Genomic DNA, 26215 nt, shown 5'->3' on the forward strand with positions numbered 1-26215 from the left:
AGACATAATAGACATTATAAATAAAATCCTTTCCAATTTATACGACACAAAATGCAATATTACTTTAAGCGTATTTTCTTGAATGGCTCAGTTCTAATCGAAAGAATTTTTGTAGCCGATTGTTATTTTAATGAGGCAAAATATATATTCATCCAAGAAAGAGATTTTAATGAGAATAAAGATTATTTTCCCATTCGACCATTTCACTATGGCATATTTTGTATCGATTTCTTTTACTCCAGAAAGTACTTTCTTATTTAAATCATTTTCTTTCTTTTTGTGTCAAATCTTTTCAAGATAAATTTCTTTGTTTATTCGTAGGCTTTTATTTTTAGCGCATTATTTTTAATTATGACGAAGTTGCATCTATTTTTATCGTCGTGAGTTCTGTTTGATTCATATCTCGAGTACATTTCAAAATTAAAGTTTCTTTGTTTGTATAAGTTATTTTGTATTGTTAATTTATTTACTTTATAAAGATTCAACAAAAGCTCGAATATATAGTTGCATACCTGCCAACTTTTATTATCTGCCAGGATAATTTTCACTAGTGGTAGTAATGTGAAAAGCAAATTATATATATATACAAATAATAAAATAATATGAAAATAAAATATTAATGGAAAAAAGCATAAGTCTTCCTTAGGACGCATATTTTGTTATAATTTATCTAGTGTATGTTTTGAACATTTACCAAAGCGACTATGTGATTGGGTGGTTTTCGTGATTTCGACTGTTATATAAAATAAGCAATATAGGTTATATTATAAGCAATACTTTCCACCTATAAAAATCCAGGCCTGCCAGCTACTACGCTATTTGCAAAATATTTTATGGAGTGGTAGTAATTTAAAAACCAAAGTTTTTAGACTTTTTTGGTAATTTTGCCAATGTTTTAAAAGCCTCTCTACGAAAGAATTGGTCTTGTCTTGTCTTGATAATGGAGCTGGGCCCCTATCCCATCTATGTCGTTAGCCCAGTTGGTAGCACTGTGAATGTTATATGTGAATGAGAAACTAAAATTTATTTTCAAAAATAAAATTTGTTGCTTATTTCTTATAATAAAGTGCTAAAATTTTAGTATCGTTTAAATGAAGCTAAAATACAATTTCAAACCATGTATAAAATCATGTTAAAAGAAATCTTCAATGTAAAATGTATTATTAACATCATTTTTGTTACAAATTTGCTCGTATTTTCGTTCCCGAATTGTGTTATTTTATTTGAAAGACCTAAGACCTTTTTATTCTGGTTGATGCAGCATTTTCCAAAGGATATATTACCTAACAATTGTTAGATTGATGGGAAGCTCCGAATTGCTTACCTAGAAGATCTTTGGAAATACCAATGTTATTTTTCGTTTCATATATTTCATTGATCCAGTTTAAAAAATTGGCGTACGTATATGTACGTGATTCTTCTTTATTTTATTACTCTTTGATTTATTTTGTTATTTCCCTTCAAACTGTATCATCTTTTTTTTAATTTCATTGTATTGATTTTTTTCCTGCATTAGGAAATTTCTATAAATAAACATTTCCTGGTTCTAACTAAATTTCTTTTAAAAGGAAATCGTTCGATAAAGCTTTCCTTTTCTAAAAAAACGTATTTTTAATGATGTTATTCCATTTTTTAAATTCCTTTGAGAAATTTGATTCCAAAAGAAAAGAGATTTGTTCGCAAACAGCAACGCAAGATGGATAAAAAAAATTGAAGGACTTATTAAAGAAAAAGATGGTGAATTTCTCCATTTTTTTTCTTCAATTTCTTTAAGAAATAAAAAAATGACACAATAGAGATTGCCACAAAATGTTATTTAAGAGAAAGTATTGTTTAGGTTTGAAACTTTGACTTTCATTGAAAAGAAGAAAAAGAAAGATAGCTAAAAATGCATAACGAAACAGGGTGGTTGCAGTTTGGAAAAATTTAAAAGATAAAGGAAACACGGATGTTTTAGAAGAAAACATCGTGTTTCCTTCTTGAGAACCCAAAAATTATTTGTAAATTAAATATTTATGTTAGTACAGTCCAAGAAATTTCTTGAAAATGAATTAAAATAAAAACCTCTAAAATTTTGAACAGTCTCATGAAACATTTGTCACCACTTTTTAAATTTTTCCTGTCTGTGCGGCCTCCCTACTAGCCACTATATGTTTTTGCATTAGTTCGATATGTAGCTCTCATTGTAGCTCTCATCGCTAATCATTGTAGCTCTTAAGCCAAGGCTGCCAACTACTGCACTTTTTGTAAAATATTTCACAGAGTGGTAGATAATTAAAGACTAAAGATTCCTAAATTTTCGATAATTTTGCCAACATTTTGAAAGCCTCACCACAAAAGAGCTGCCTTCCTGCAAAACTCTTCTGGATTTGTCAGAAGATTGCATTTTTGCAATTAACTACATTCCGCATTCATACTTGACTTTTGTTAGCCAAATTCATACTTGACTTTTGTTTTAATAATTTTGATATTAAATGATTATAACTATCGTTATAACTACGATATATTATAACTACGTTTAAATAATTTAAACATGCATGTTAAAGATTTACTACACATCGTTGGTTAATTCAAGTAGCCGACAAAAAATAAATTTAAAAAAAACAATTTATAGTGTAAATTCCAATTTTACTTTACCTTAAATAAAAGCTTCTTTGAAAAATCGTAGAAGTTGCCAGCTTCAGCAAAATGACAATTCATAAACTTATGAATCATATACATGAGGTGGTGTGTGGAAAATAATTTAAAATCAACTTTACAAAGAAAATATATTGTCTCAAAAGACAGTGAAAGTTGGTTGCCTCGTTAATCCATTAATGCCGGACCATAAATATTGCTATAATGTATCAAGTAGATAAACGAAAAAAGTTGAAGATGGAACTAATTGTCATTTATCTGAAATGAACTATCTCAAAAGTGCGAGAGAATTTATAATTATAATAACATTGTTAAGGACTCACAATAATTCTGTATCACTTGTGTTGCAAGCAATGGGGCAAGTTTTAGGGCTTATTGGAAAGCCCTAAAACTATCGTACCATCATATTGTTGTTTTATTGTTTACAATTATTAAATTTCTTTGTTATCAAATATGTTTTTTTTTTAATTTTATGCACCAATTCGCCACTGAATCAATCTGCAACATGTGGATCTGTCTATGTAAAAACTCTAATACTTATGTATATCGAAACATTTTATTTTTACATTTCTTTATCGTGTTGGGAACAAAGAACTGAAATATCAAATGAGTGAGCAGTTTTAAGCATGAACACTTAAATGTACATGTTTACAAATTTTCACAATGAAAATTAGTTTCTTGCGTGAACAACGAAACCTGGTACAAGCTGAACAAAGGTTGATCAAAATAGTGGAATCACTTCTATACTTAACACTATGTAAACGTTATTTCTTTTAGCAGCAATTGTTCTGGAAGGCTTTGCCACGACTGTTGACACGATTTGAAAGATCATACTTGAAACTTTTAGAAATGATGCCCTTTTTACCCAATCAAATTTGGGTCGACCAAAATGAACGTAGGAAGCTAAAAGCCAATTTCCTTTCTCTATTCCACTATAATAAAAAAAAGCATTCACATCTAAACTTCGCAATCCTATGGAATGGTTTCAAAATTGCTGGCATAAAAGCTAAAAAGAACTTATTAACTTCCATTGCTCATTTTGGTCAATCCGAACTTTGCATGGGAAAAAAGGGTATTTGCATGCATGCAAAATTAGATTAGAAAAGATAAGTAATTAACCCCTTAACGCACATATTTTTTGAGAAAAAAAACGGCCCAAAAAATCTTTTTTTTATGTAAAAAAACACATTTAAGAACATTGTCTTTTCTCTTGGTGGACAATTTTGATATACTGCGCTTTTGTTCCGTGGAAAAAGGTTATATTCAGAGATGCCAACTGCTCCAGACAAATCCAAAATAATTAAAAATAACGATAAATAACTAAAAAGTAAATTTTGCAAATATTTGACTATTTTTGCTTGCTTTTTAAAAAATATATCATGTAGCATGACATTAGCAGAGATGCCAACTTACTCCGGACAGCAAATATATATTTTAAAGTGATAGTTTATCAATTGTGATTCTTGGTTTAACAAATTCAATTTAGTAGATTTTTATCCACCACTATTTCTAAGTAATTCGTAGTCTTATATAATTCCCCACTGTATGGTACTTATGTCATGCTGTAACTTTTAAAAAGTAAGCAAAAATAATCAAATATTTGCAAAATATACTTTGTATTTATTTACCGTTTTTTTAATTATTTTGGCGTGTCCGGAGCAGTTGGCATCTCTGCATTAGTTCCGTGATGTGGTGAATTATAGATGCCTACGAATTATTTAGATATAGTGGTGGATAAAAATTTACTAAATTGAATTTATTAAACCAAGAATCACAATTGATAAACTACCACTTTAAAATATATAGTTGTTGGCAGGAGCAAGTTGGTATCTCTGTATATTTCATTCTTAAATAAATAAGTGTTATATAGCTTACAATCCTATGTAAATGATATATATCAATAAAACGATTTTTTTTTTCTTAGCTCTCACATTGTTATTTTCAATTCCCGATTATATTCTAGTGTGAAAAATTATAGCAGCATACAACGCCGCTCGAATTATCTCACTACTCGAGTGAGCACAGTTTGACCTGATTAGCGCGCTCGAATTAACTCGAGCGCACAAGTAAAGGGGTTAATGAGCGAGTGAAGCGAGCAATTTAAAAGGAGCTGCGAAAGTAGTTCTGAGGACTGGAGAACAGGGAGTTTAGCCATTTAGTTTGTTAATTTATTTATTTTTGTTTTTAGTTTTTTTTTGTGGGGGAGGTAAAGTTGGGAAGACACGCACTATTTATCAAGGACATCATATTTGTTTTCGTGTGTCTAGAAAAAAAGGGAAGAAAATTTAAATAATAGGGAATTTATCTGAAAAATTGTTTATTTAGTTAAAAAAATGTATTAAAGTATTTAGTTGTTCATTTAATCATCGATTATTTAAGATTGTTACTTTAATCAAAAATTATGTGAGATTGTTACTTTATTCAAAGTTTTTTAAAATGTTAACTTAATGTCATTTCTTTTGTATAATTGTTGATTTATTAAAGAAATTGCATTGTTAATTTAATAAAAAAAAACGTGTACAGATTTTAATTTAATAAAAAATTTATATCATTGTTGATTTATTCAAAAGTATAACTAAAATGTTTTGTTTCATTTGAAAACTGACGTAGGTTGTACAAACTTATTACTTACTTTATTATGTATTTGTAGTATATCTATGTGAACTCAAACACTGAAGAGAGTTGTCTGCGTGAGGCAAATGATGACTTTGGTAACAATTGAAGAAGGGAGAAATCAAGTGATTACTCCATGGCTCTTAAAAATACATGGATATAAGAAAGGTGAGTTTCACATTCAGTTTATATTAAAATTGAAGACTATGACGAACTGAAATTTTTCATCGTTTATTCGTGAGTTTTGATTGTAAACTTTTAGGCAATATCGTCAAAATAGATAACTTTTTAACTATTTCAGTTTACAAACTAAATTTTTTATTGAATAATTTCAAGGAAATTTTATTTTCAGGAGGAGAAAAGAAAGTTAATTTCGAGTTTATTGATGGTAACGAGCATTAGCAAAAGTTTCGTGACATTTTACATTTCCTCTTGCTCACAAACGTATGTTGTGCAGTCGTAGTAACATAAAAAGTTCTAAGTTAACGTAAACGTGAAAGAATAAGACATTTAGATTTTCAGGGAGCCTCCTGACCTTTCACGTAAGTACAAGTTACATAAAGCATTGGAGAGGTTAGCACAAAACAACCTCGGTCCTCTACAGAGGTTGCACAAAGCCTAGGTACGGGAGCGCACATTATACTTCTTGAAGTGCAAAATCTCTCTATTTTACACTTTTCCATAGCAAAACACACGTTCACGTACGAAGATTCTGAACTGCGCAGTAATAGCAAAATAACCTCGGCTGTGTACCTCAACGCTACAGAGTCTAGCTTTTTTTTCTTCTTTTTTTCTTTCTTGTCTATTTACCCTCATGCGACGCTCCACAAGATGCTTCTTCTCCATCTTTTTCAGCAGTCAAGTACAAGTCTAGCCTTTTTTCTTGTCTATTTACCCTCATACGACGGTCTGTAAGATGCTTCTTCACCATCTTTTTCAGCAGTCAAGTACAAGTCTAGCCTTTTTTTCTTGTCTATTTACCCTCATACGACGGTCTGTAAGATGCTTCTTCTCCATCTTTTTCAGCAGTCAAGTACAAATCTAGCCTTTTTTCTTGTCTATTTACCCTCATGCGACGCTCCATAAGATGCTTCTTCTCCATCTTTTTCAGCAGTCAAGTACAAGTCTAGCCTTTTTTCTTGTCTATTTACCCTAATGCCACGCTGCATAAGATGCTTCTTCTCCATCTTTTTCAGCAGTCAAGTACAAGTCTAGCCTTTTTTCTTGTCTATTTACCCTAATGCGACGCTCCATAAGATGCTTCTTCTCCATCTTTTTCAGCAGTCAAGTACTAGTCTAGCCTTTTTTCTTGTCTATTTACCCTCATGCGACTCTCCATAAGATGCTTCTTCTCCATCTTTTTCAGCAGTCAAGTACTAGTCTAGCCTTTTTTCTTGTCTATTTACCCTCATACGACGGTCTGTAAGATGCTTCTTCACCATCTTTTTCAGCAGTCAAGTACAAGTCTAGCCTTTTTTTCTTGTCTATTTACCCTCATACGACGGTCTGTAAGATGCTTCTTCTCCATCTTTTTCAGCAGTCAAGTACAAATCTAGCCTTTTTTCTTGTCTATTTACCCTCATGCGACGCTCCATAAGATGCTTCTTCTCCATCTTTTTCAGCAGTCAAGTACTAGTCTAGCCTTTTTTCTTGTCTATTTACCCTCATGCGACTCTCCATAAGATGCTTCTTCTCCATCTTTTTCAGCAGTCAAGTACTAGTCTAGCCTTTTTTCTTGTCTATTTACCCTCATACGACGGTCTGTAAGATGCTTCTTCACCATCTTTTTCAGCAGTCAAGTACAAGTCTAACCTTTTTTTCTTGTCTATTTACCCTCATACGACGGTCTGTAAGATGCTTCTTCTCCATCTTTTTCAGCAGTCAAGTACAAGTCTAGCCTTTTTTTCTTGTCTATTTACCCTCATACGACGGTCTGTAAGATGCTTCTTCACCATCTTTTTCAGCAGTCAAGTACAAGTCTAGCCTTTTTTTCTTGTCTATTTACCCTCATACGACGGTCTGTAAGATGCTTCTTCACCATCTTTTTCAGCAGTCAAGTACAAGTCTAGCCTTTTTTTCTTGTCTATTTACCCTCATACGACGGTCTGTAAGATGCTTCTTCTCCATCTTTTTCAGCAGTCAAGTACAAATCTAGCCTTTTTTCTTGTCTATTTACCCTCATGCGACGCTCCATAAGATGCTTCTTCTCCATCTTTTTCAGCAGTCAAGTACTAGTCTAGCCTTTTTTCTTGTCTATTTACCCTCATGCGACTCTCCATAAGATGCTTCTTCTCCATCTTTTTCAGCAGTCAAGTACTAGTCTAGCCTTTTTTCTTGTCTATTTACCCTCATACGACGGTCTGTAAGATGCTTCTTCACCATCTTTTTCAGCAGTCAAGTACAAGTCTAGCCTTTTTTTCTTGTCTATTTACCCTCATACGACGGTCTGTAAGATGCTTCTTCACCATCTTTTTCAGCAGTCAAGTACAAGTCTAGCCTTTTTTTCTTGTCTATTTACCCTCATACGACGGTCTGTAAGATGCTTCTTCTCCATCTTTTTCAGCAGTCAAGTACAAATCTAGCCTTTTTTCTTGTCTATTTACCCTCATGCGACGCTCCATAAGATGCTTCTTCTCCATCTTTTTCAGCAGTCAAGTACTAGTCTAGCCTTTTTTCTTGTCTATTTACCCTCATGCGACTCTCCATAAGATGCTTCTTCTCCATCTTTTTCAGCAGTCAAGTACTAGTCTAGCCTTTTTTCTTGTCTATTTACCCTCATACGACGGTCTGTAAGATGCTTCTTCACCATCTTTTTCAGCAGTCAAGTACAAGTCTAGCCTTTTTTTCTTGTCTATTTACCCTCATACGACGGTCTGTAAGATGCTTCTTCTCCATCTTTTTCAGCAGTCAAGTACAAGTCTAGCCTTTTTTTCTTGTCTATTTACCCTCATACGACGGTCTGTAAGATGCTTCTTCACCATCTTTTTCAGCAGTCAAGTACAAGTCTAGCCTTTTTTTCTTGTCTATTTACCCTCATACGACGGTCTGTAAGATGCTTCTTCACCATCTTTTTCAGCAGTCAAGTACAAGTCTAGCCTTTTTTTCTTGTCTATTTACCCTCATACGACGGTCTGTAAGATGCTTCTTCTCCATCTTTTTCAGCAGTCAAGTACAAATCTAGCCTTTTTTCTTGTCTATTTACCCTCATGCGACGCTCCATAAGATGCTTCTTCTCCATCTTTTTCAGCAGTCAAGTACTAGTCTAGCCTTTTTTCTTGTCTATTTACCCTCATGCGACTCTCCATAAGATGCTTCTTCTCCATCTTTTTCAGCAGTCAAGTACTAGTCTAGCCTTTTTTCTTGTCTATTTACCCTCATACGACGGTCTGTAAGATGCTTCTTCACCATCTTTTTCAGCAGTCAAGTACAAGTCTAGCCTTTTTTTCTTGTCTATTTACCCTCATACGACGGTCTGTAAGATGCTTCTTCTCCATCTTTTTCAGCAGTCAAGTACAAATCTAGCCTTTTTTCTTGTCTATTTACCCTCATGCGACGCTCCATAAGATGCTTCTTCTCCATCTTTTTCAGCAGTCAAGTACTAGTCTAGCCTTTTTTCTTGTCTATTTACCCTCATGCGACTCTCCATAAGATGCTTCTTCTCCATCTTTTTCAGCAGTCAAGTACTAGTCTAGCCTTTTTTCTTGTCTATTTACCCTCATACGACGGTCTGTAAGATGCTTCTTCACCATCTTTTTCAGCAGTCAAGTACAAGTCTAGCCTTTTTTTCTTGTCTATTTACCCTCATACGACGGTCTGTAAGATGCTTCTTCTCCATCTTTTTCAGCAGTCAAGTACAAGTCTAGCCTTTTTTTCTTGTCTATTTACCCTCATACGACGGTCTGTAAGATGCTTCTTCACCATCTTTTTCAGCAGTCAAGTACAAGTCTAGCCTTTTTTTCTTGTCTATTTACCCTCATACGACGGTCTGTAAGATGCTTCTTCACCATCTTTTTCAGCAGTCAAGTACAAGTCTAGCCTTTTTTTCTTGTCTATTTACCCTCATACGACGGTCTGTAAGATGCTTCTTCTCCATCTTTTTCAGCAGTCAAGTACAAATCTAGCCTTTTTTCTTGTCTATTTACCCTCATGCGACGCTCCATAAGATGCTTCTTCTCCATCTTTTTCAGCAGTCAAGTACTAGTCTAGCCTTTTTTCTTGTCTATTTACCCTCATGCGACTCTCCATAAGATGCTTCTTCTCCATCTTTTTCAGCAGTCAAGTACTAGTCTAGCCTTTTTTCTTGTCTATTTACCCTCATACGACGGTCTGTAAGATGCTTCTTCACCATCTTTTTCAGCAGTCAAGTACAAGTCTAGCCTTTTTTTCTTGTCTATTTACCCTCATACGACGGTCTGTAAGATGCTTCTTCACCATCTTTTTCAGCAGTCAAGTACAAGTCTAGCCTTTTTTTCTTGTCTATTTACCCTCATACGACGGTCTGTAAGATGCTTCTTCTCCATCTTTTTCAGCAGTCAAGTACAAATCTAGCCTTTTTTCTTGTCTATTTACCCTCATGCGACGCTCCATAAGATGCTTCTTCTCCATCTTTTTCAGCAGTCAAGTACTAGTCTAGCCTTTTTTCTTGTCTATTTACCCTCATGCGACTCTCCATAAGATGCTTCTTCTCCATCTTTTTCAGCAGTCAAGTACTAGTCTAGCCTTTTTTCTTGTCTATTTACCCTCATACGACGGTCTGTAAGATGCTTCTTCACCATCTTTTTCAGCAGTCAAGTACAAGTCTAGCCTTTTTTTCTTGTCTATTTACCCTCATACGACGGTCTGTAAGATGCTTCTTCTCCATCTTTTTCAGCAGTCAAGTACAAGTCTAGCCTTTTTTTCTTGTCTATTTACCCTCATACGACGGTCTGTAAGATGCTTCTTCACCATCTTTTTCAGCAGTCAAGTACAAGTCTAGCCTTTTTTTCTTGTCTATTTACCCTCATACGACGGTCTGTAAGATGCTTCTTCACCATCTTTTTCAGCAGTCAAGTACAAGTCTAGCCTTTTTTTCTTGTCTATTTACCCTCATACGACGGTCTGTAAGATGCTTCTTCTCCATCTTTTTCAGCAGTCAAGTACAAATCTAGCCTTTTTTCTTGTCTATTTACCCTCATGCGACGCTCCATAAGATGCTTCTTCTCCATCTTTTTCAGCAGTCAAGTACTAGTCTAGCCTTTTTTCTTGTCTATTTACCCTCATGCGACTCTCCATAAGATGCTTCTTCTCCATCTTTTTCAGCAGTCAAGTACTAGTCTAGCCTTTTTTCTTGTCTATTTACCCTCATACGACGGTCTGTAAGATGCTTCTTCACCATCTTTTTCAGCAGTCAAGTACAAGTCTAGCCTTTTTTTCTTGTCTATTTACCCTCATACGACGGTCTGTAAGATGCTTCTTCTCCATCTTTTTCAGCAGTCAAGTACAAATCTAGCCTTTTTTCTTGTCTATTTACCCTCATGCGACGCTCCATAAGATGCTTCTTCTCCATCTTTTTCAGCAGTCAAGTACTAGTCTAGCCTTTTTTCTTGTCTATTTACCCTCATGCGACTCTCCATAAGATGCTTCTTCTCCATCTTTTTCAGCAGTCAAGTACTAGTCTAGCCTTTTTTCTTGTCTATTTACCCTCATACGACGGTCTGTAAGATGCTTCTTCACCATCTTTTTCAGCAGTCAAGTACAAGTCTAGCCTTTTTTTCTTGTCTATTTACCCTCATACGACGGTCTGTAAGATGCTTCTTCTCCATCTTTTTCAGCAGTCAAGTACAAGTCTAGCCTTTTTTTCTTGTCTATTTACCCTCATACGACGGTCTGTAAGATGCTTCTTCACCATCTTTTTCAGCAGTCAAGTACAAGTCTAGCCTTTTTTTCTTGTCTATTTACCCTCATACGACGGTCTGTAAGATGCTTCTTCACCATCTTTTTCAGCAGTCAAATACAAGTCTAGCCTTTTTTCTTGTCTATTTACCCTCATACGACGGTCTGTAAGATGCTTCTTCACCATCTTTTTCAGCAGTCAAGTACAAGTCTAGCCTTTTTTTCTTGTCTATTTACCCTCATACGACGGTCTGTAAGATGCTTCTTCACCATCTTTTTCAGCAGTCAAGTACAAGTCTAGCCTTTTTTTCTTGTCTATTTACCCTCATACGACGGTCTGTAAGATGCTTCTTCTCCATCTTTTTCAGCAGTCAAGTACAAATCTAGCCTTTTTTCTTGTCTATTTACCCTCATGCGACGCTCCATAAGATGCTTCTTCTCCATCTTTTTCAGCAGTCAAGTACTAGTCTAGCCTTTTTTCTTGTCTATTTACCCTCATGCGACTCTCCATAAGATGCTTCTTCTCCATCTTTTTCAGCAGTCAAGTACTAGTCTAGCCTTTTTTCTTGTCTATTTACCCTCATACGACGGTCTGTAAGATGCTTCTTCACCATCTTTTTCAGCAGTCAAGTACAAGTCTAGCCTTTTTTTCTTGTCTATTTACCCTCATACGACGGTCTGTAAGATGCTTCTTCTCCATCTTTTTCAGCAGTCAAGTACAAATCTAGCCTTTTTTCTTGTCTATTTACCCTCATGCGACGCTCCATAAGATGCTTCTTCTCCATCTTTTTCAGCAGTCAAGTACAAGTCTAGCCTTTTTTCTTGTCTATTTACCCTAATGCCACGCTGCATAAGATGCTTCTTCTCCATCTTTTTCAGCAGTCAAGTACAAGTCTAGCCTTTTTTCTTGTCTATTTACCCTAATGCGACGCTCCATAAGATGCTTCTTCTCCATCTTTTTCAGCAGTCAAGTACTAGTCTAGCCTTTTTTCTTGTCTATTTACCCTCATGCGACTCTCCATAAGATGCTTCTTCTCCATCTTTTTCAGCAGTCAAGTACTAGTCTAGCCTTTTTTCTTGTCTATTTACCCTCATGCGACTCTCCACAAGATGCTTCTTCACCATCTTTTTCAGCAGTCAAGTACAAGTCTAGCCTTTTTTCTTGTCTATTTACCCTTATGCGACGCTCTATAAGATGCTTCTTCTCCATCTTTTTCAGCAGTCAAGTACAAGTCTAGCCTTTTTACTTGTCTATTTACCATCATGCGACGCCTCATATTTTTTTAGAGTTCCAGCCAAAATTCTGCGGTCATCTTTATTTTGAGCTTATTTTTTGGCTACTGGGCGTATTTTTTGGCTACTTATTACTAATTAATGTCTTAATTTTCCTAATCCAAATAATACAGTAACTGTCAATAACCCCTTGCAACCTTTTTTAAAAAAATTACAGCTAAATAAGTTGCGATTTTAACTATTTATCGTACATTGAAGGTACTGTTAATTATTTTTTTTTACATAACTTAGACAAATTATTTCAATAAAATAGTTAAAATGATAGTACTTAACTTAAATGTTTTGATGGGAGTGAGAAAATCCATTTACCAACTTAGCCGACAAAAAGTTCACGGGATCATACATGCAGGGATCATACATGCAACAATGCGGTCAGTTGTAACTTATACCCTTTTCCCATAAATCAATTCAATATTTTGATACAATAATCATAAAAGTATTAACTGACAAAAAACGCAATACATTTTTTTCTAATTTTTCTTTTAAATTTTACTGTGTTGTCCCCCCTTAAATTTAATATTCTATTCTATAATTCTTACAAATTCAATTTTATAGCATAAGTATAAGTTAGGTCTTTTCAAAAGAAAAAGAAATTAATAATGCCTGATGTAGATTCAACTTATTTTACGCTTTTTTATAAGATTTAAACTTTAAAAAAAATATAGAGTGCTTTGACACGTGACACGTATTAGACTTGACAGACTAGCTAAAATAATCCTTTTATTTGCGTTACGCTTTTTTATTTTAGACAAAATGTTTTTTAAGCTGTCTTTCTTCATTTACTGTCTACCTAAGTCTAGACAAATCTTTAAAAACACAACGACTTTTTCATGAAATATTTTTTTTAGCGTATAAAGAATGAATACATAGATATTTATCTTCCAAAACTAATTCCTCTTACTTCAATAACAAGCTTTTCCTTCTCTCAGGGGTATACTAAGAATGGAGGGCTTATTATATCTGACAGGTTAGTGCTACCTTTCAATATACACTCATTGTGTTTATAAATTTCAACTTTTATTTGAATGTAATTCAATACATTCAAAACTACAATCGTTCAATTTTGTAACTATTGCCGATGTTTACTATGAAAATCATAATCAGTGAATATAGATTCTCACATTGTCGATTTGGTGAATGTCTGTATTCGCTTTGTTGTTTTGGTGAATGTTGATATTCACATACTCGGTGAACGACATTCGCATAATTGTTTTGGTAAACGTTCGAAAATATTCATTTAGATTCATTATTTCTACTTTATATCATCAAATATAGGCATTCATCATGCATATTGTGAATGTTGAGTAAATTAATTTTGTTAAATATCATAATTTTCACTTATACCAGCAAGTTCAGAATACACTGATGCAATGCTTATTAAAAGGAAAATAATGTAACCTAACTTTTATATTAAACATGCAATGCTATATGTCGAAATTTCCAATGCAGGCGCGAAAAAATTATATTAATTAATGGGTTACAACAAAAATTCGGACGTTTACCCAAGTGGCAATTGAATGTCGACATTCACCCAGGTGGAATTTAATGTTGACATCCAAATACTAGCATTAACTGAGAAATTTGATGTTTACCAAATCTCGAACTCATGTTTACACGTACACCTTTCGCAGAAAAAAGAGAGCTAGTACTGAATGCAATGGAAAGGATGCTTACGTTTCTGAAAATGGTGAATAAAAAATAATTTTGTGAAATTTTTAATTAGTTCAGTTTGATTTTGCCTTGAACTATAGAATGTTGTTAACGAAACGAAAATACAACAGAACAGTTAAGGCTTTAGGGTAAAAAAGCCTTAGCCCTTTGTAGTATGCTTTATGAATTAAAATCAAATTCACAATTTTTAATTAAAAAATATGAGTTTTTTTTACCAAAATGTGAATCTTGTGTGAATTTCGGGATATCCTGGTGTTCACGCCCAATATTTAACTACACCTAATAACAAATTTGGTTAGTTATCAACTATAATTTAATATTTTTGCTTAATATCTCCTTAACTGTGATTCATAATGGTATATTAATGTAATTTGCCCAAAAAATAATAATTGTTAAACGGTTAATCAGATTATACACTGATTTAAATAACTTTATCTTAAAATGTAACGCAGAATTGCGTTATGATGATAATAATAATAAAAATCAATTCTCTTAAACTCTTAATTTTGAAAACAAACAAATAAAAAACTTAATAATAACAGTACAGATAATACCTTTAAATTAGGAATACAAAAATATTTACAGGAAAATAAATAATACCCTTATGACATGAACTTTATGCTGACCAATACTACTAATATAATTATATATAATTTTATGCTGATATTTTAACCAAACCAATATGAAAATTAATGTGAGAAAACTGAACCCAACCATGTAATTTTCTGGGCAATAAAAATGCGCCAACGACAATGGAAAACTGCAACACCCTCATTAGATTTAGATTTATATAGATAATGCATTGGTTCCATTTAAAATTATTTACTCAGACTTCGTGTAGTCTTCTAAATGTGCAGTCCTTTGCGAATTTAATTATGTTTCAAACGGGGATTTAGTTGAGCTCTATGCTTAGGTGAATAGTCAATTAGAATCTGGGTATTGTTCATTTGGTTTTATCACGTTTTGGCAGCTCTAGTTACCTTTTTCTTTTATTTATGTATTTTTCTCTCTTGTTGGCCATGACTCATAACATGCGTCGTTCATGTGATATTCGAGAATATTAGCTCATATACACGTGTTTATAACCCTGCTAACATGAAACAAGCAATAAGAATAGACATAATATTTTCCATGTGACAAAATCTAAACTTTCGTTTAAATACTTAAGCTCGAGTAAGTTTATATTTTAATACAACTTGTGCTTTATTTATTTATTTAATTTAATTTTTATTTTCTATTGCAAAACGGTTGTTTGTAAATTGTAATTGCAATGAAACGAATGTCATTGCATTACAATACCAAGGAAATAAATTAAAATAGCGTGCATTTTTTGTTTTTCCGTTATTAGCAGCTTAGCATTTTGCTATTCTTATTTAGAGGACACTATAACGAGGAGAAACTTTTCATTACAAATTCTGTTTCACCTCCATTGGCATTTAAAAAGTTTTGAAAAAAAAGCATGTAAACTTAAAGTAAACTACGAAGTCTTAGACGTTGATTTTTTTTTCTTCAAAATATTAAAATGCGAAGAAATTATGACAGGTTTACATCCCTAGCACGTAATCCTGTTATAATTTATTAGCATTTTGAAAGAAAAAAAAATCTGTGTTTGAAATTTCATGATTTACTCTTGATGTGCCTGAATTTACTTTTATTCATGCTTTAACCCTTTCGCGCCGACTGTCACAAATACGTGCCAGCATTAAACCGTATCAATCAGGGTTAAAAGATAAAACCGGTAACCAAAGTAGTTCTTTAGCAATTTTTTTGTGAACGGTTTTGTTGTGAACGGTTAATTGTTTGATTTATTTAATTCACCATTACTTTAGTTCGAAATAAAATTGTTTAGTTATACTTTGAGCTAACATTGATTATATATATATGATTAACCTAACAATAATTAAAGTAAAAGCAAAGTAAGTCTGTAAAATTAGCAACGACTACATTTTAGTTATCGTTTTTTATTTAATTACATCCTGAGTCTGATTTTGTGCAAATGCTTTTATGAATCACCCGTCCCCAAGGGGTTAATGCAGATAAAACAAGCTTTGACATGGACCACTTCTACGAAATAACGTTCTAGTATGATTAATTGCTTTTCAATCTGCAGACTCAATTTATTCTATGCCTTAGGCCAGTGTTTCCCAAACTTATGACTTTTGTGTACCCTTTCTAAATTTTTCATAACGCTGTGTACCACTAATAAAAAAATGAATGTATTTTTTACTATAAAAAAATTGCACAAAAGTTAAAAATTACAACTGGCTGTTGATACCACTAATAACGTAACTGTTAACTCTGCAAAAAATAGCCAATAGAAAAATACATAATCGTAAATTTTCATGGCTTTCATTTTTAAATAAAATTTTTTGAAATTTTTGTTTGTTGCAAGATATTTCGCATAAGAACGCGTACCCCCGCTAAACTGTTCCCGTACCCCTGGAGGTACGCGTACCACACTTTGAAAAAAACTCTGCCTTAGGCTGAATAGCTGCCAATTTTTCCACAAGATATTAATTTTACATTTTTAAATTGTTGGCAAATATATATATATATATATTTTATGTAGCGGGAGCAAACATTTCGTTCATTATATCCGGGAGTTCACTTTAAACCACGTTCACTATAACAGGGTCTGACTGTATATATATATATATATATATATATATATATATATATATATATATATATATATATATATATATATATATATATATATATATATATATCCAAAGTATTTTAACTCCAGGCATTTTAGCGTTTGATTCCTAGTGAGTGATTTTCTAGGGTTGTTTGGTGGCTATTTGTTGCCAACTTACTAACCTTGTTCTTCCACTGAGTATTTTCGGAAAAATAGATTTAGCAATGTAAATAAGAACTTTTTATGTATGTATTACATGTCTGCTATGCATGTATTACTTTTTATGTATGTATGTGAACAATGTATTAACACGAAAATAAGAACTTTTCCCAAAAAATCAGAATTTTTTTTTAAATGTCAGTGACCTGGTTCTTCCACTAAGCTCTTCATATATTAAGAGTGGTGACCCCATATAACATATTAATATGCAGTTACCCTAAATCTTTTCTCAGTATGCGACTCAAGGAAATAAAAAAAAAGAGTTGGTCTCTGCCTCTCAAAAAAATAATTCTACTTCTGATTACTAATGGGTATATATTATATATATTTGCTTTATAGCTGATATATCACTCGCATTGATTGAGACGTAACATGCAGCTATTTCAACTAGAGAACCACATCAATAAACTCGCAGAAGGATTTATTACTGGGGAAAGGGAAAAATGGAAAGAATCAATACACCGGTATATCCTTAGGGCCTTTTAAGAATATTTGATCCTCCTGCTTCTAGTTTCGACTTACTAGAAAACTAATTAAATAAAAGATATCCTTAGTAAGTCGGTTAATAAGGGAGATGGAGGTTTTTATGATATATATATATATATATATATATATATATATATATATATATATATATATATATATATATATATATATATATAATACAAAGATTCTAAATACTTTTGTATTAATCACAACAGTACATTAAAACTCTTTTGTTTTCATTAAATGTCTTTGGAAAAGAATAGGTGTAGAAATTCTATTTTGGGACTTCAAGGCTGAAAACATAACATTGAATTATAATTAGATTTATATTTCAAAGGAGGAGTTATTTTTAGAATCTTGGTCCTCTTTCCCTTCCATATTAGGAAGCATTAAATGATTTTCCATAATGCGTAAAGTTATAAGGTATGTACGACTGGAACCTAATTACATCATTCTCTGTTAGTATTTAATGCGAGACCGATGGTTTTCGCATGTCTCTTGCTGTTTAACGTGTTCCCTAAAACATCTGCCGGAGCCATCCGGAGTTTTGTCCTTGTCGAGTGGGGATGTGAACTGTTATAACCACCAACCTACCTTTAAATAAACCTTTTGATAACGTATTATGGCTTACGACTGAATTACTCAAGCTGAATACAACAATGATAGCAATGATGTAGCCCTGTTATTATATATATATATATATATATATAGACCAGAATGAGCTAATATCTTTTTTTTTCCTTTGTTAATACCACTATAATTTTAAAAGCATTCCTAGACAAATATCGCAATCCTATATTATGATTTCAAGATTGCTGGTATTAAAGCTTGAAATAAGTTAATATCTGTTCTTCTCATTTTGGCCGATCCAAATTTTGCATGGGTAAAAAAAGACACCATTTCTGAACATGACTTTTCAAATTTTGTCTATAGTTTTACCATGTAAAATCTTCCAAAATATTTTTTTTCCTGCTAAACGAAAGATTACTTACAAATAATTAGTATAGAAATACTTCCACGTTTTTTCTAACTTCTGTAAATAGGTTTTTAATATATTGTGTTCTGAAATTATTCATTTACAATATTTTTTTTTAAAACTAAAGTATTAGAAAAATCAACTGAGCTGAAGTGCTAATTTCTTTGCCTATCCATCTTGAAACTATACTTTAAATGGTCTGCCTAATGGTATACAATATATGGTTTTGTTTTTGAAAAAAAACAAAATATATCAAATGTAGATCAATACTCTAAAAAATTTTGTATACTAGTAAAATATCTGATTTATCTTTAATTAGTGTATTATTGGTAGGGATTATTAGTTTTCAAAGTAGTTATTCATTTTTTTAATAATTAAACTATTAATAATACATCGCTCAAGGGCTGCAATAGCGGCACAATTCAAAAAATTAAGTTTTGAGATAAGTGGGTTTGAAATTTTTATTGCTAAGGAAAATGCATAAGAAATGCTTTACTTTGCTTAAACGAAGATTACCTTCAAGTTGAATTATGACTTGTGCTAGTATTGCTGCTGAAAGAATGTGTATTTTCACATTTACACATGCTCTTAGTCCAAAACGCGTGTTTTTTGAGTTGTGTCACTATTGCAGCCCATGAGCGGCATAATTGAGGTTAACTACTTTGTTTTCGAAAGTGAAGTTGGTAGCCTACAATTCAAATAAGTTCCTCAACTGATGTTCTTGTAAACATAGTGACTCTTGTTGTTTATAGAATAGGTATGACGTGAGCAGGAGGTCGCCATGTCGGGGGACAATCAAGAAGAGAGGCAGGCTAGATCCCTGGCACTCGAGAAGGCATATGTCCACGATGTCTATGACCAGATTGCCTCCCACTTTACGGACACACGCTACAGACCATGGCCTAGGGTCAAACAATTTCTACTTGATCTCGAGCCTGGAAGTCTGGTGGCAGATGTTGGTATGTAACATTATTGTTTAATAAGCTTCCTCAACATCGAGTACGTATGAAAGGTGTTCCGTTGTAACCACCTTTAATATATAGGATATTGGATCACCACGGTACTTGAAATTAACTTTTAAAATCCTAGCTAAAAATTAAGTATTAAAAAAAGTACATTGAATATTAGGTGTCATAAATTAGAATTTATGCGATGGAAAAACTGGAAGTCTGGTGGCAGATGTTGGTATGTAACATTATTGTTTAATAAGCTTCCTCAACATCGAGTACGTATGAAAGGTGTTCCGTTGTAACCGCCTTTAATGTATAGGATATTGGATAACCACGGTCCTTGAAATTAACTTTTAAAATGCTAGCTAAAAATGAAGTATTAAAAAAAGTGCATTGAATATTAGGTGTCATAAATTAGAATTTATGCGATGGAAAAACTGGAAGTCTGGTGGCAGATGTTGGTATGTAGCATTATTGTTTAATAAGCTTCCTCAACATCGAGTAAGTATGAAAGGTGTTCCGTTGTAACCGCCTTTAATATATAGGATATTGGATAACCACGGTACTTGAAATTAACTTTTAAAATCCTAGCTAAAAATTAAGTATTAAAAAAAGTACATTGAATATTAGGTGTCACAAATTAGAATTTATGTGTTGAAAAAACAGAAAAAGTTCCTGAAAAACTAGAATTTAGAAAGGCCGGTAGAAAAAAATCAAAACCAGTTTGATTGCTTGAAGAAGTAGTTTCTAATAATCATCTTTTAGATTCTCTCTGTTCCCTAACAGGTTCACAGCCTTCCTCAGAAGTTCTTTGTTAATTTTCGAATATATTTTTTATTTTGTCATTGCTGAAGTATTAATTGGACATCCCTTATCTGTGCACATTTTTGACAAGGATTCTAAAAAATATATTTTAAGATTAGTCTGTTCCGAACTCTCCAATCTATTTTTAAAAAAATTAAGTTTAAACACAATTCATGTTAAGATTCTCAAATTAATATTTAAGTGCAAAAGAATTAAAGTGCATAATTAATTAAACTTCAATAAGTGATCAATCCAGATCAGGATTGATTACTATTGAGGTTCAAAAGAGCGAAGGAGAGATAAAAATCATCAAAATCAAGATGCATCTAAAGTAGCTGGATCTAAAGTAGCTCAATGTTTCGTTAAGTACCGCTTTGAAGCTTCAACATGGCATCACTATAGATTATTTTAGCATTAAATAGATTATTCTGGATTGCTAGATTATTTTACATTGTTTTTATCATTATTTTGTTCTTTTTGATCACAATAGTAATTGTTCAGAGATTGAAATCTTTTTTTTTAACCATTCTTAACCCCTTGGGGACGAGTGATTAAGAAAAGCATTCATACAAAATCAGAATCTGGATGCAATTAAATAAAAAACGGTAACTTAAATGCAGTCGTTGTTAATTTGACAGACTTACTTTGCTTTTACTTTAATTACTATTAGTTTAATCATATATATAATCAATGTTAATTCAAAGCATAACTAAATAGTTTTATTTTGAACAAAGTAATGGTGAATTAAATAAATCAAACAATTATAACTCCGCCCACAAATAAACTGCTAAAGAATTTCTTTGATTACCAGTTTTATCTTTTTACCCTGGTTGATACAGCTTTATGCTGGCACGTATTTGTGACAGTCGGCGCGAAAGGGTTAATAATTAATAACGTAATATATGCCTAATTTTTATAAGAATTTTATCATTTCTGAAATTTTTCATACGTGCAGAGATGCCAACTGCTCCGGACACGCCAAAATAATTTAAAAAACGGTAAATAACTACAAAGTAAATTTTGCAAATATTTGACTATTTTTTGCTTGCTTTTTAATAGGTATAGCTTGACATAAGTACTATAAAGTGGTGAATTATATAAACCTGCGAATTATTTAGAAATGGTGGTGGATAAAAATCTATTAAATTGAATTTATTGAACTAAGAATCACAACTGATAAACTACCACCTTAAAATATATATTTGCTGTCCGGAGCAAGTTGGCATCTCTGTACGTGTCTCAAAGTTGAAAACTACAAAATTAGGTAAATAAATAAAATATAAAAAACACTAAATTGTTTGTTACGTATTAAATACTACATATTTATTTGTAAACGGATAAAATCATAAATGTTCTAGAATCGCGAGCATTTAGTTATTTATATCTCAAATAGTGTATTGAAATTTTAGTCTATTTTATAATTAGCTTTGCAAGACATGAATGTAAACTTATTATTATATTTTTATTAGTAACTAATCGTGTATATTAGGTACAAGAGTGTGGTAGTAGATTGGCACTTTTTGTAATTATTTTATTTTATTAAGTTTTGGGAAATTAAATATATATTTCATGATTTTCATTTTCTGATATTTGTACTCGATGAAAAGAGACACTTTTTTTTTTACCTAGAGACTTTACTCAGTTTAGTAAAAGTTTATGATCTTCTGTTGTTGTTGTTGTCGTCTTCAGACATTTAATGCAGAATGGGTGCGATTGCTCTTGTTTTCCAGTGGCGCCCTCTATGGCCAAGAAGTCGATTTCTGCCACACACGTTTATAGGGCGAACCCATTCATACATCCATTCATTCATCCACAGATCGTAATTTTGACCTGAACCAGAGACCGATCAATCTCCAATTCTGCACCCCCAAAGGTATTAATTTGTAATGGGAACATAGAGCATTAGTGCTCCGACAGATTTAACGTGCACCAGTCACCATTTACTACACGGAGAGTTTTCAGCCGGCTGGATTCGAACCCCCGTTCACACAAACGTGAGTCCAGTGTCCTGCCAACCAGACTATAACGGCCCTTATGATCTTCTAATCGAAACATTTAATTTTATACTTTGAAAATATACGATATTAGGTAAAAATAGGAATTGATGTAGAAGAAATAGTATATTAGTGCCAACCTTTAGAACCGGTAGTAGAATTTACAGAGTCACTTTGTAGCTCTATCTTCATAAATTCAAATTTATCTGCACCATAATACAGTCAGACAGAGAATATTATTGTGAAAATTATCATTACGCTAGCCTGTGTAGCACAATAAAACCAGCACATATAAGGTAGATAAAAATTATACCCAAAACATTTTGTTAAACTTATGTTATTTCAATTAAAAATTTGTTGTATACTTTTAATTAAATGGAATAATCGAAACTTAATGAATGAAATAAATCCTTACACAGTCTATAACTATTAACACAAGTAAGTAGGCTTTCCAGAAGTTAAGAATTTTTTTTCTTGTCTTTAAAATTCTTTATTTGTTTAAAATTCCAGTTAATTAAAGAACATTGTTTCGAATTTTTGAAAGGCATTGCACGTTATTTTGCTAATATATCTGCCTCTTGGCAAAATTAACGCGTTCACGACGGGGTGACCCACCGGTGGGTCACGCTAGATTGTCTCATCAGGCGGCGCACCGGAGTAAAAACTGGTGACAAATAAATTTCATTTTTTAGTTTTTTTCCGGGAATAATAAAAATCCATAATTATCAATTGTTTTTAACGGATGCAATTTTCATATTGAATTGCTTCTTCGCCGTGATAAAAAAATTTCCTTACAGTGAATTGTTATTGTTGAGAATAGATTGACTCCTCCAGAATATTATCTAATATTGAAATAGTTCTTCTACCAGTATTTTCTCTTTTCCGTCCCGCTTTCAGGCGCAACTCCCGGCGTGAGCGTGCTAAGGACCTGAAGCAAATTTGCACTGTTCTGCAGTTAGTTAGATATAGAGCCCCTGAATTAGACAGGCCGACTTATCATTTATTTTGGAGCAAAGAGCTAACATAAGCACAGCGAATAAATATTTTCAAGTGGTAGTTTATTAGTACGCCCGGTGGCTGAGCGGTAGCGCTTCGCGCTGTCGTGCCACAGGTCCCTGGTTCGATCCTCGGGCCGGGCAAGGTTGACTCAGCCTTTCATAATGAGTACCAAGCATACTTGGGAACTAAACACTGGGTGTTCCGCGTTCGGCTGACCACCTGACCGGAACATCTGCTCCTGCACCCCAGAGCCCAAGGTCAAGAAAACTGAGATGGGCACAGTAGGCCTTGGCCCCCTATGGGCTGTCGCGCCACTGAGTTTAGTTTAGTTTAGTTTATTAATAGTACTTATTACCTTCTTTACATTATTATAAACAAGCAAAAATATTGTCAACAATTTGCAAAATTTACTTTGTAGTTATTTACCGCTTTTTAAATTATTTTGGCATGTCCGGCCTTCAGTTGGCATCTCTGTAATAACATAACTAATACTAACATAACGTTAACTTGCGAACTTGTTTGCTCCAATATTGCTTGATAGGTCAGCTCTGATAGTATAGGAGCCTTAGTTAAATCCAAGAATAACAGTTAATCATTGTCGAAATTTCTTAAATTTACAAAATCAATTATTGATAAATTTTAAGAGTATGAGTGAAATTTTTTTTTTTGTTTAAAGCAACTTGTTTTGGGATTTTATATTTTAGTACAAATATAATTCCGATAATCTAGCAGATTTTTTTTTTACTAACTATTAAATTGCTTTTTTATAATTTAAAAATACCGAAATATGTTTTTGCTTGTAATTAGAGGGTCAGAAAAAAATATGTAAAAGGGTCACCGGAGTCCCATCTGCGCCAAAGGGTTAAGCATCGAAAAGGCTTCATCGAGTGCTCGCTTACTCACCAACACTGGTAATTGCTTCTCATTTATTGTATTTTTGTTTTTCCCAAGAGTCAATATTTACCCAAAATTTTTATTTCCCCAAAGGAGCTTCAGAAACTTCTATTTTATAGTCTTAGAACTTTTCAGCATTAACCGCTTACCTGATTATCGCGAGTTAAATTCTCGAGTTAATGCTTCAAGGTTAGCTATCTGGCAAATGCAGAAATCGCCGCTTTTTTCAAATCACAAAATATTTGTGCATTTTTGTTCCCTCGCAGTAAAAAATCTATATATATATATTTCTCTTACACGGCGACAAAAAAAAGCCTCATTACAACTCCCCGAATGGCAACGCTAGAAAATCGACCAATGATTGCCGCTAAAAATGTCACATGCCAAATCTAGCTGACGTGGCTCAACATATAGCGCTTTTAAAAACGGAAACTAAAATAACCTGAGAAAGCATCAGCTGCGGCAATCTCATACTATTAAGCTAGGCACAAGTTAGTAGTCTTTGTTGATAGATCCCTATTTAGTATTTTGTCGAAAGCGCTTTTTTTCACGAATTTATATGTTACGAATTCATTTGACGATTTTTGATTTATATCACGAATTTATTTGTTTTATTATTGTTATTAGTTATTCATTGAAAAATGAGTCTCAGTCGTGCTGTTACGCTTTAAGATTTTATACTATAGCACATTTCTAATAGGTTTAACGAATTACATGTCATTTATTTGAATTCAAATTTATTTTAATAACTTAGTATTTACTAAAAAGATGTAATTTTTTTAAAAAAAGAAGTTGTTTTATGAATTTGAATGATTGTTTTGAATTCTTAGAATTTTGTGCATTTGCTATGTACCTAAATTAGTAGCGAGCGAATCGAGCTTGGTTTGCGAAGCAAACCATATAGGATTGCGTAGCAAGTTTCAGGGGTTGGCGAGCGTTAACGAGCAGGGGGCACAGCCCACTAGTAAAAAATACTACCCTATTAAATTATATGTGTATCACATCAAACTAAAAAATATTTATAGAAAAACAATACTTTTATTATTTTCATGCTAGTGAGCTTTCATGCTAGTTTCCATGCTAGTGCCAAAACAATATGGAAATGAATGAGGGGAAACTGGATCCTACCACGTTATTTCCCGGCCAATAAAAATGTAGCGTTAAACGTAACCTTGTTGGAAGTCGAATAAGAAGTATAACTTCAAAATTGCATCTGTTAAAAGCAATTGGTAGTTATGGATTTTTATTATTCCCGGAAAAAAAACTAAAAAATAAAATTTATTTGTTATCAGTTTTTACCCCGGCGTGAAAGTGTTAAAGAGAAATCAACATCATCTGAAATAGTTTGAAAGAAATGAGTCAGAGAAAAGTCGCACTAATTTTTTGCGTAGTACTGTGTCACAGTCAGACTTCTCCATTTAGTTAAGTCATAGCTACCACTGTTATTAGTTGGTCGCTAATTAAATAAACTCACCATCAGCTGCATCACCCTCCACAAATCTTAATTTAAATTAAAATTATATAAAAATATAATTAAAAAAATTTTATTGGTAGTTATATAACAACTAAAATTAATTATTTAATTTAAATTGAATAATAAAAAAAGCTCATCCTATATTTTCGCTCGAGACCAACAGTTGAGTCCAAGCGGTTATATGCAAGTTATAATACTAACGCCGCGTAGAAAAGCAAAAATGTGATGAGAAATTTTATAAAAACAAATCCTTCCGATATGAAACTGCTACCAAGTAGCGTAAAACGATATTTGTAAAAAAGTCTTGATACAATTTAAAACGTGGAGAATCGTTCAATGCACTTACTGAGAAAGATATAGACTGCTGAAATTTAGAGTTGAGAATTATATGGTGCATTTCTTTTTTTAAAAAAAGAGTACCAATATTCATACAAAGCTAGTTTATATTAGAGAAGTCAGTTCGGAATGTTAAATTATCTAAAAAAGAGCGAAAGAATTCTAGTTAAAAGAGGCATTTACCCGCGCCATCTTGGCTTTCAGTTTGGATTTGATAATTTTTCGTTTTTTTTTTTTTTTTTTTTTTTTTTAATTTAACAAACTTTTGATGATATTACAAACTTTTGATCTATCTTTCGGCAACACAATCAAAATCTTTTTTTTTTTTTTTAAAGTGGAAAATAAAAGTGTCGCTTT

The 26215-nt window shown here is 32.7% G+C and overlaps 1 protein-coding gene across 2 annotated transcripts in view; it reads left to right on the forward strand.

The window, feature by feature from the left end:
* The window catches only part of LOC107438276 (uncharacterized), a 79084-nt gene that overhangs the window by 20493 nt on the left and 32376 nt on the right, over nucleotides 1-26215 (forward strand). Inside the window, exons 2-3 of one of the 2 annotated variants that reach the window (XM_043049694.3) lie at nucleotides 5288-5418; nucleotides 19160-19366. In XM_043049694.3, the coding sequence (XP_042905628.2) occupies nucleotides 19189-19366 (178 nt within the window). In that variant the 5' untranslated portion in view covers nucleotides 5288-5418; nucleotides 19160-19188. Of the gene's footprint in view, nucleotides 1-5287; nucleotides 5419-15152; nucleotides 15259-19159; nucleotides 19367-26215 lie in introns of those variants that run through there. The other variant, XM_087158953.1, reaches the window with a different exon arrangement.

The sequence above is a fragment of the Parasteatoda tepidariorum genome, chromosome 3 (genome assembly GCF_982258835.1).
Source record: "Parasteatoda tepidariorum strain Cologne lab strain chromosome 3, Ptep-v5.0, whole genome shotgun sequence".
NCBI lineage: Eukaryota > Metazoa > Arthropoda > Arachnida > Araneae > Theridiidae > Parasteatoda > Parasteatoda tepidariorum.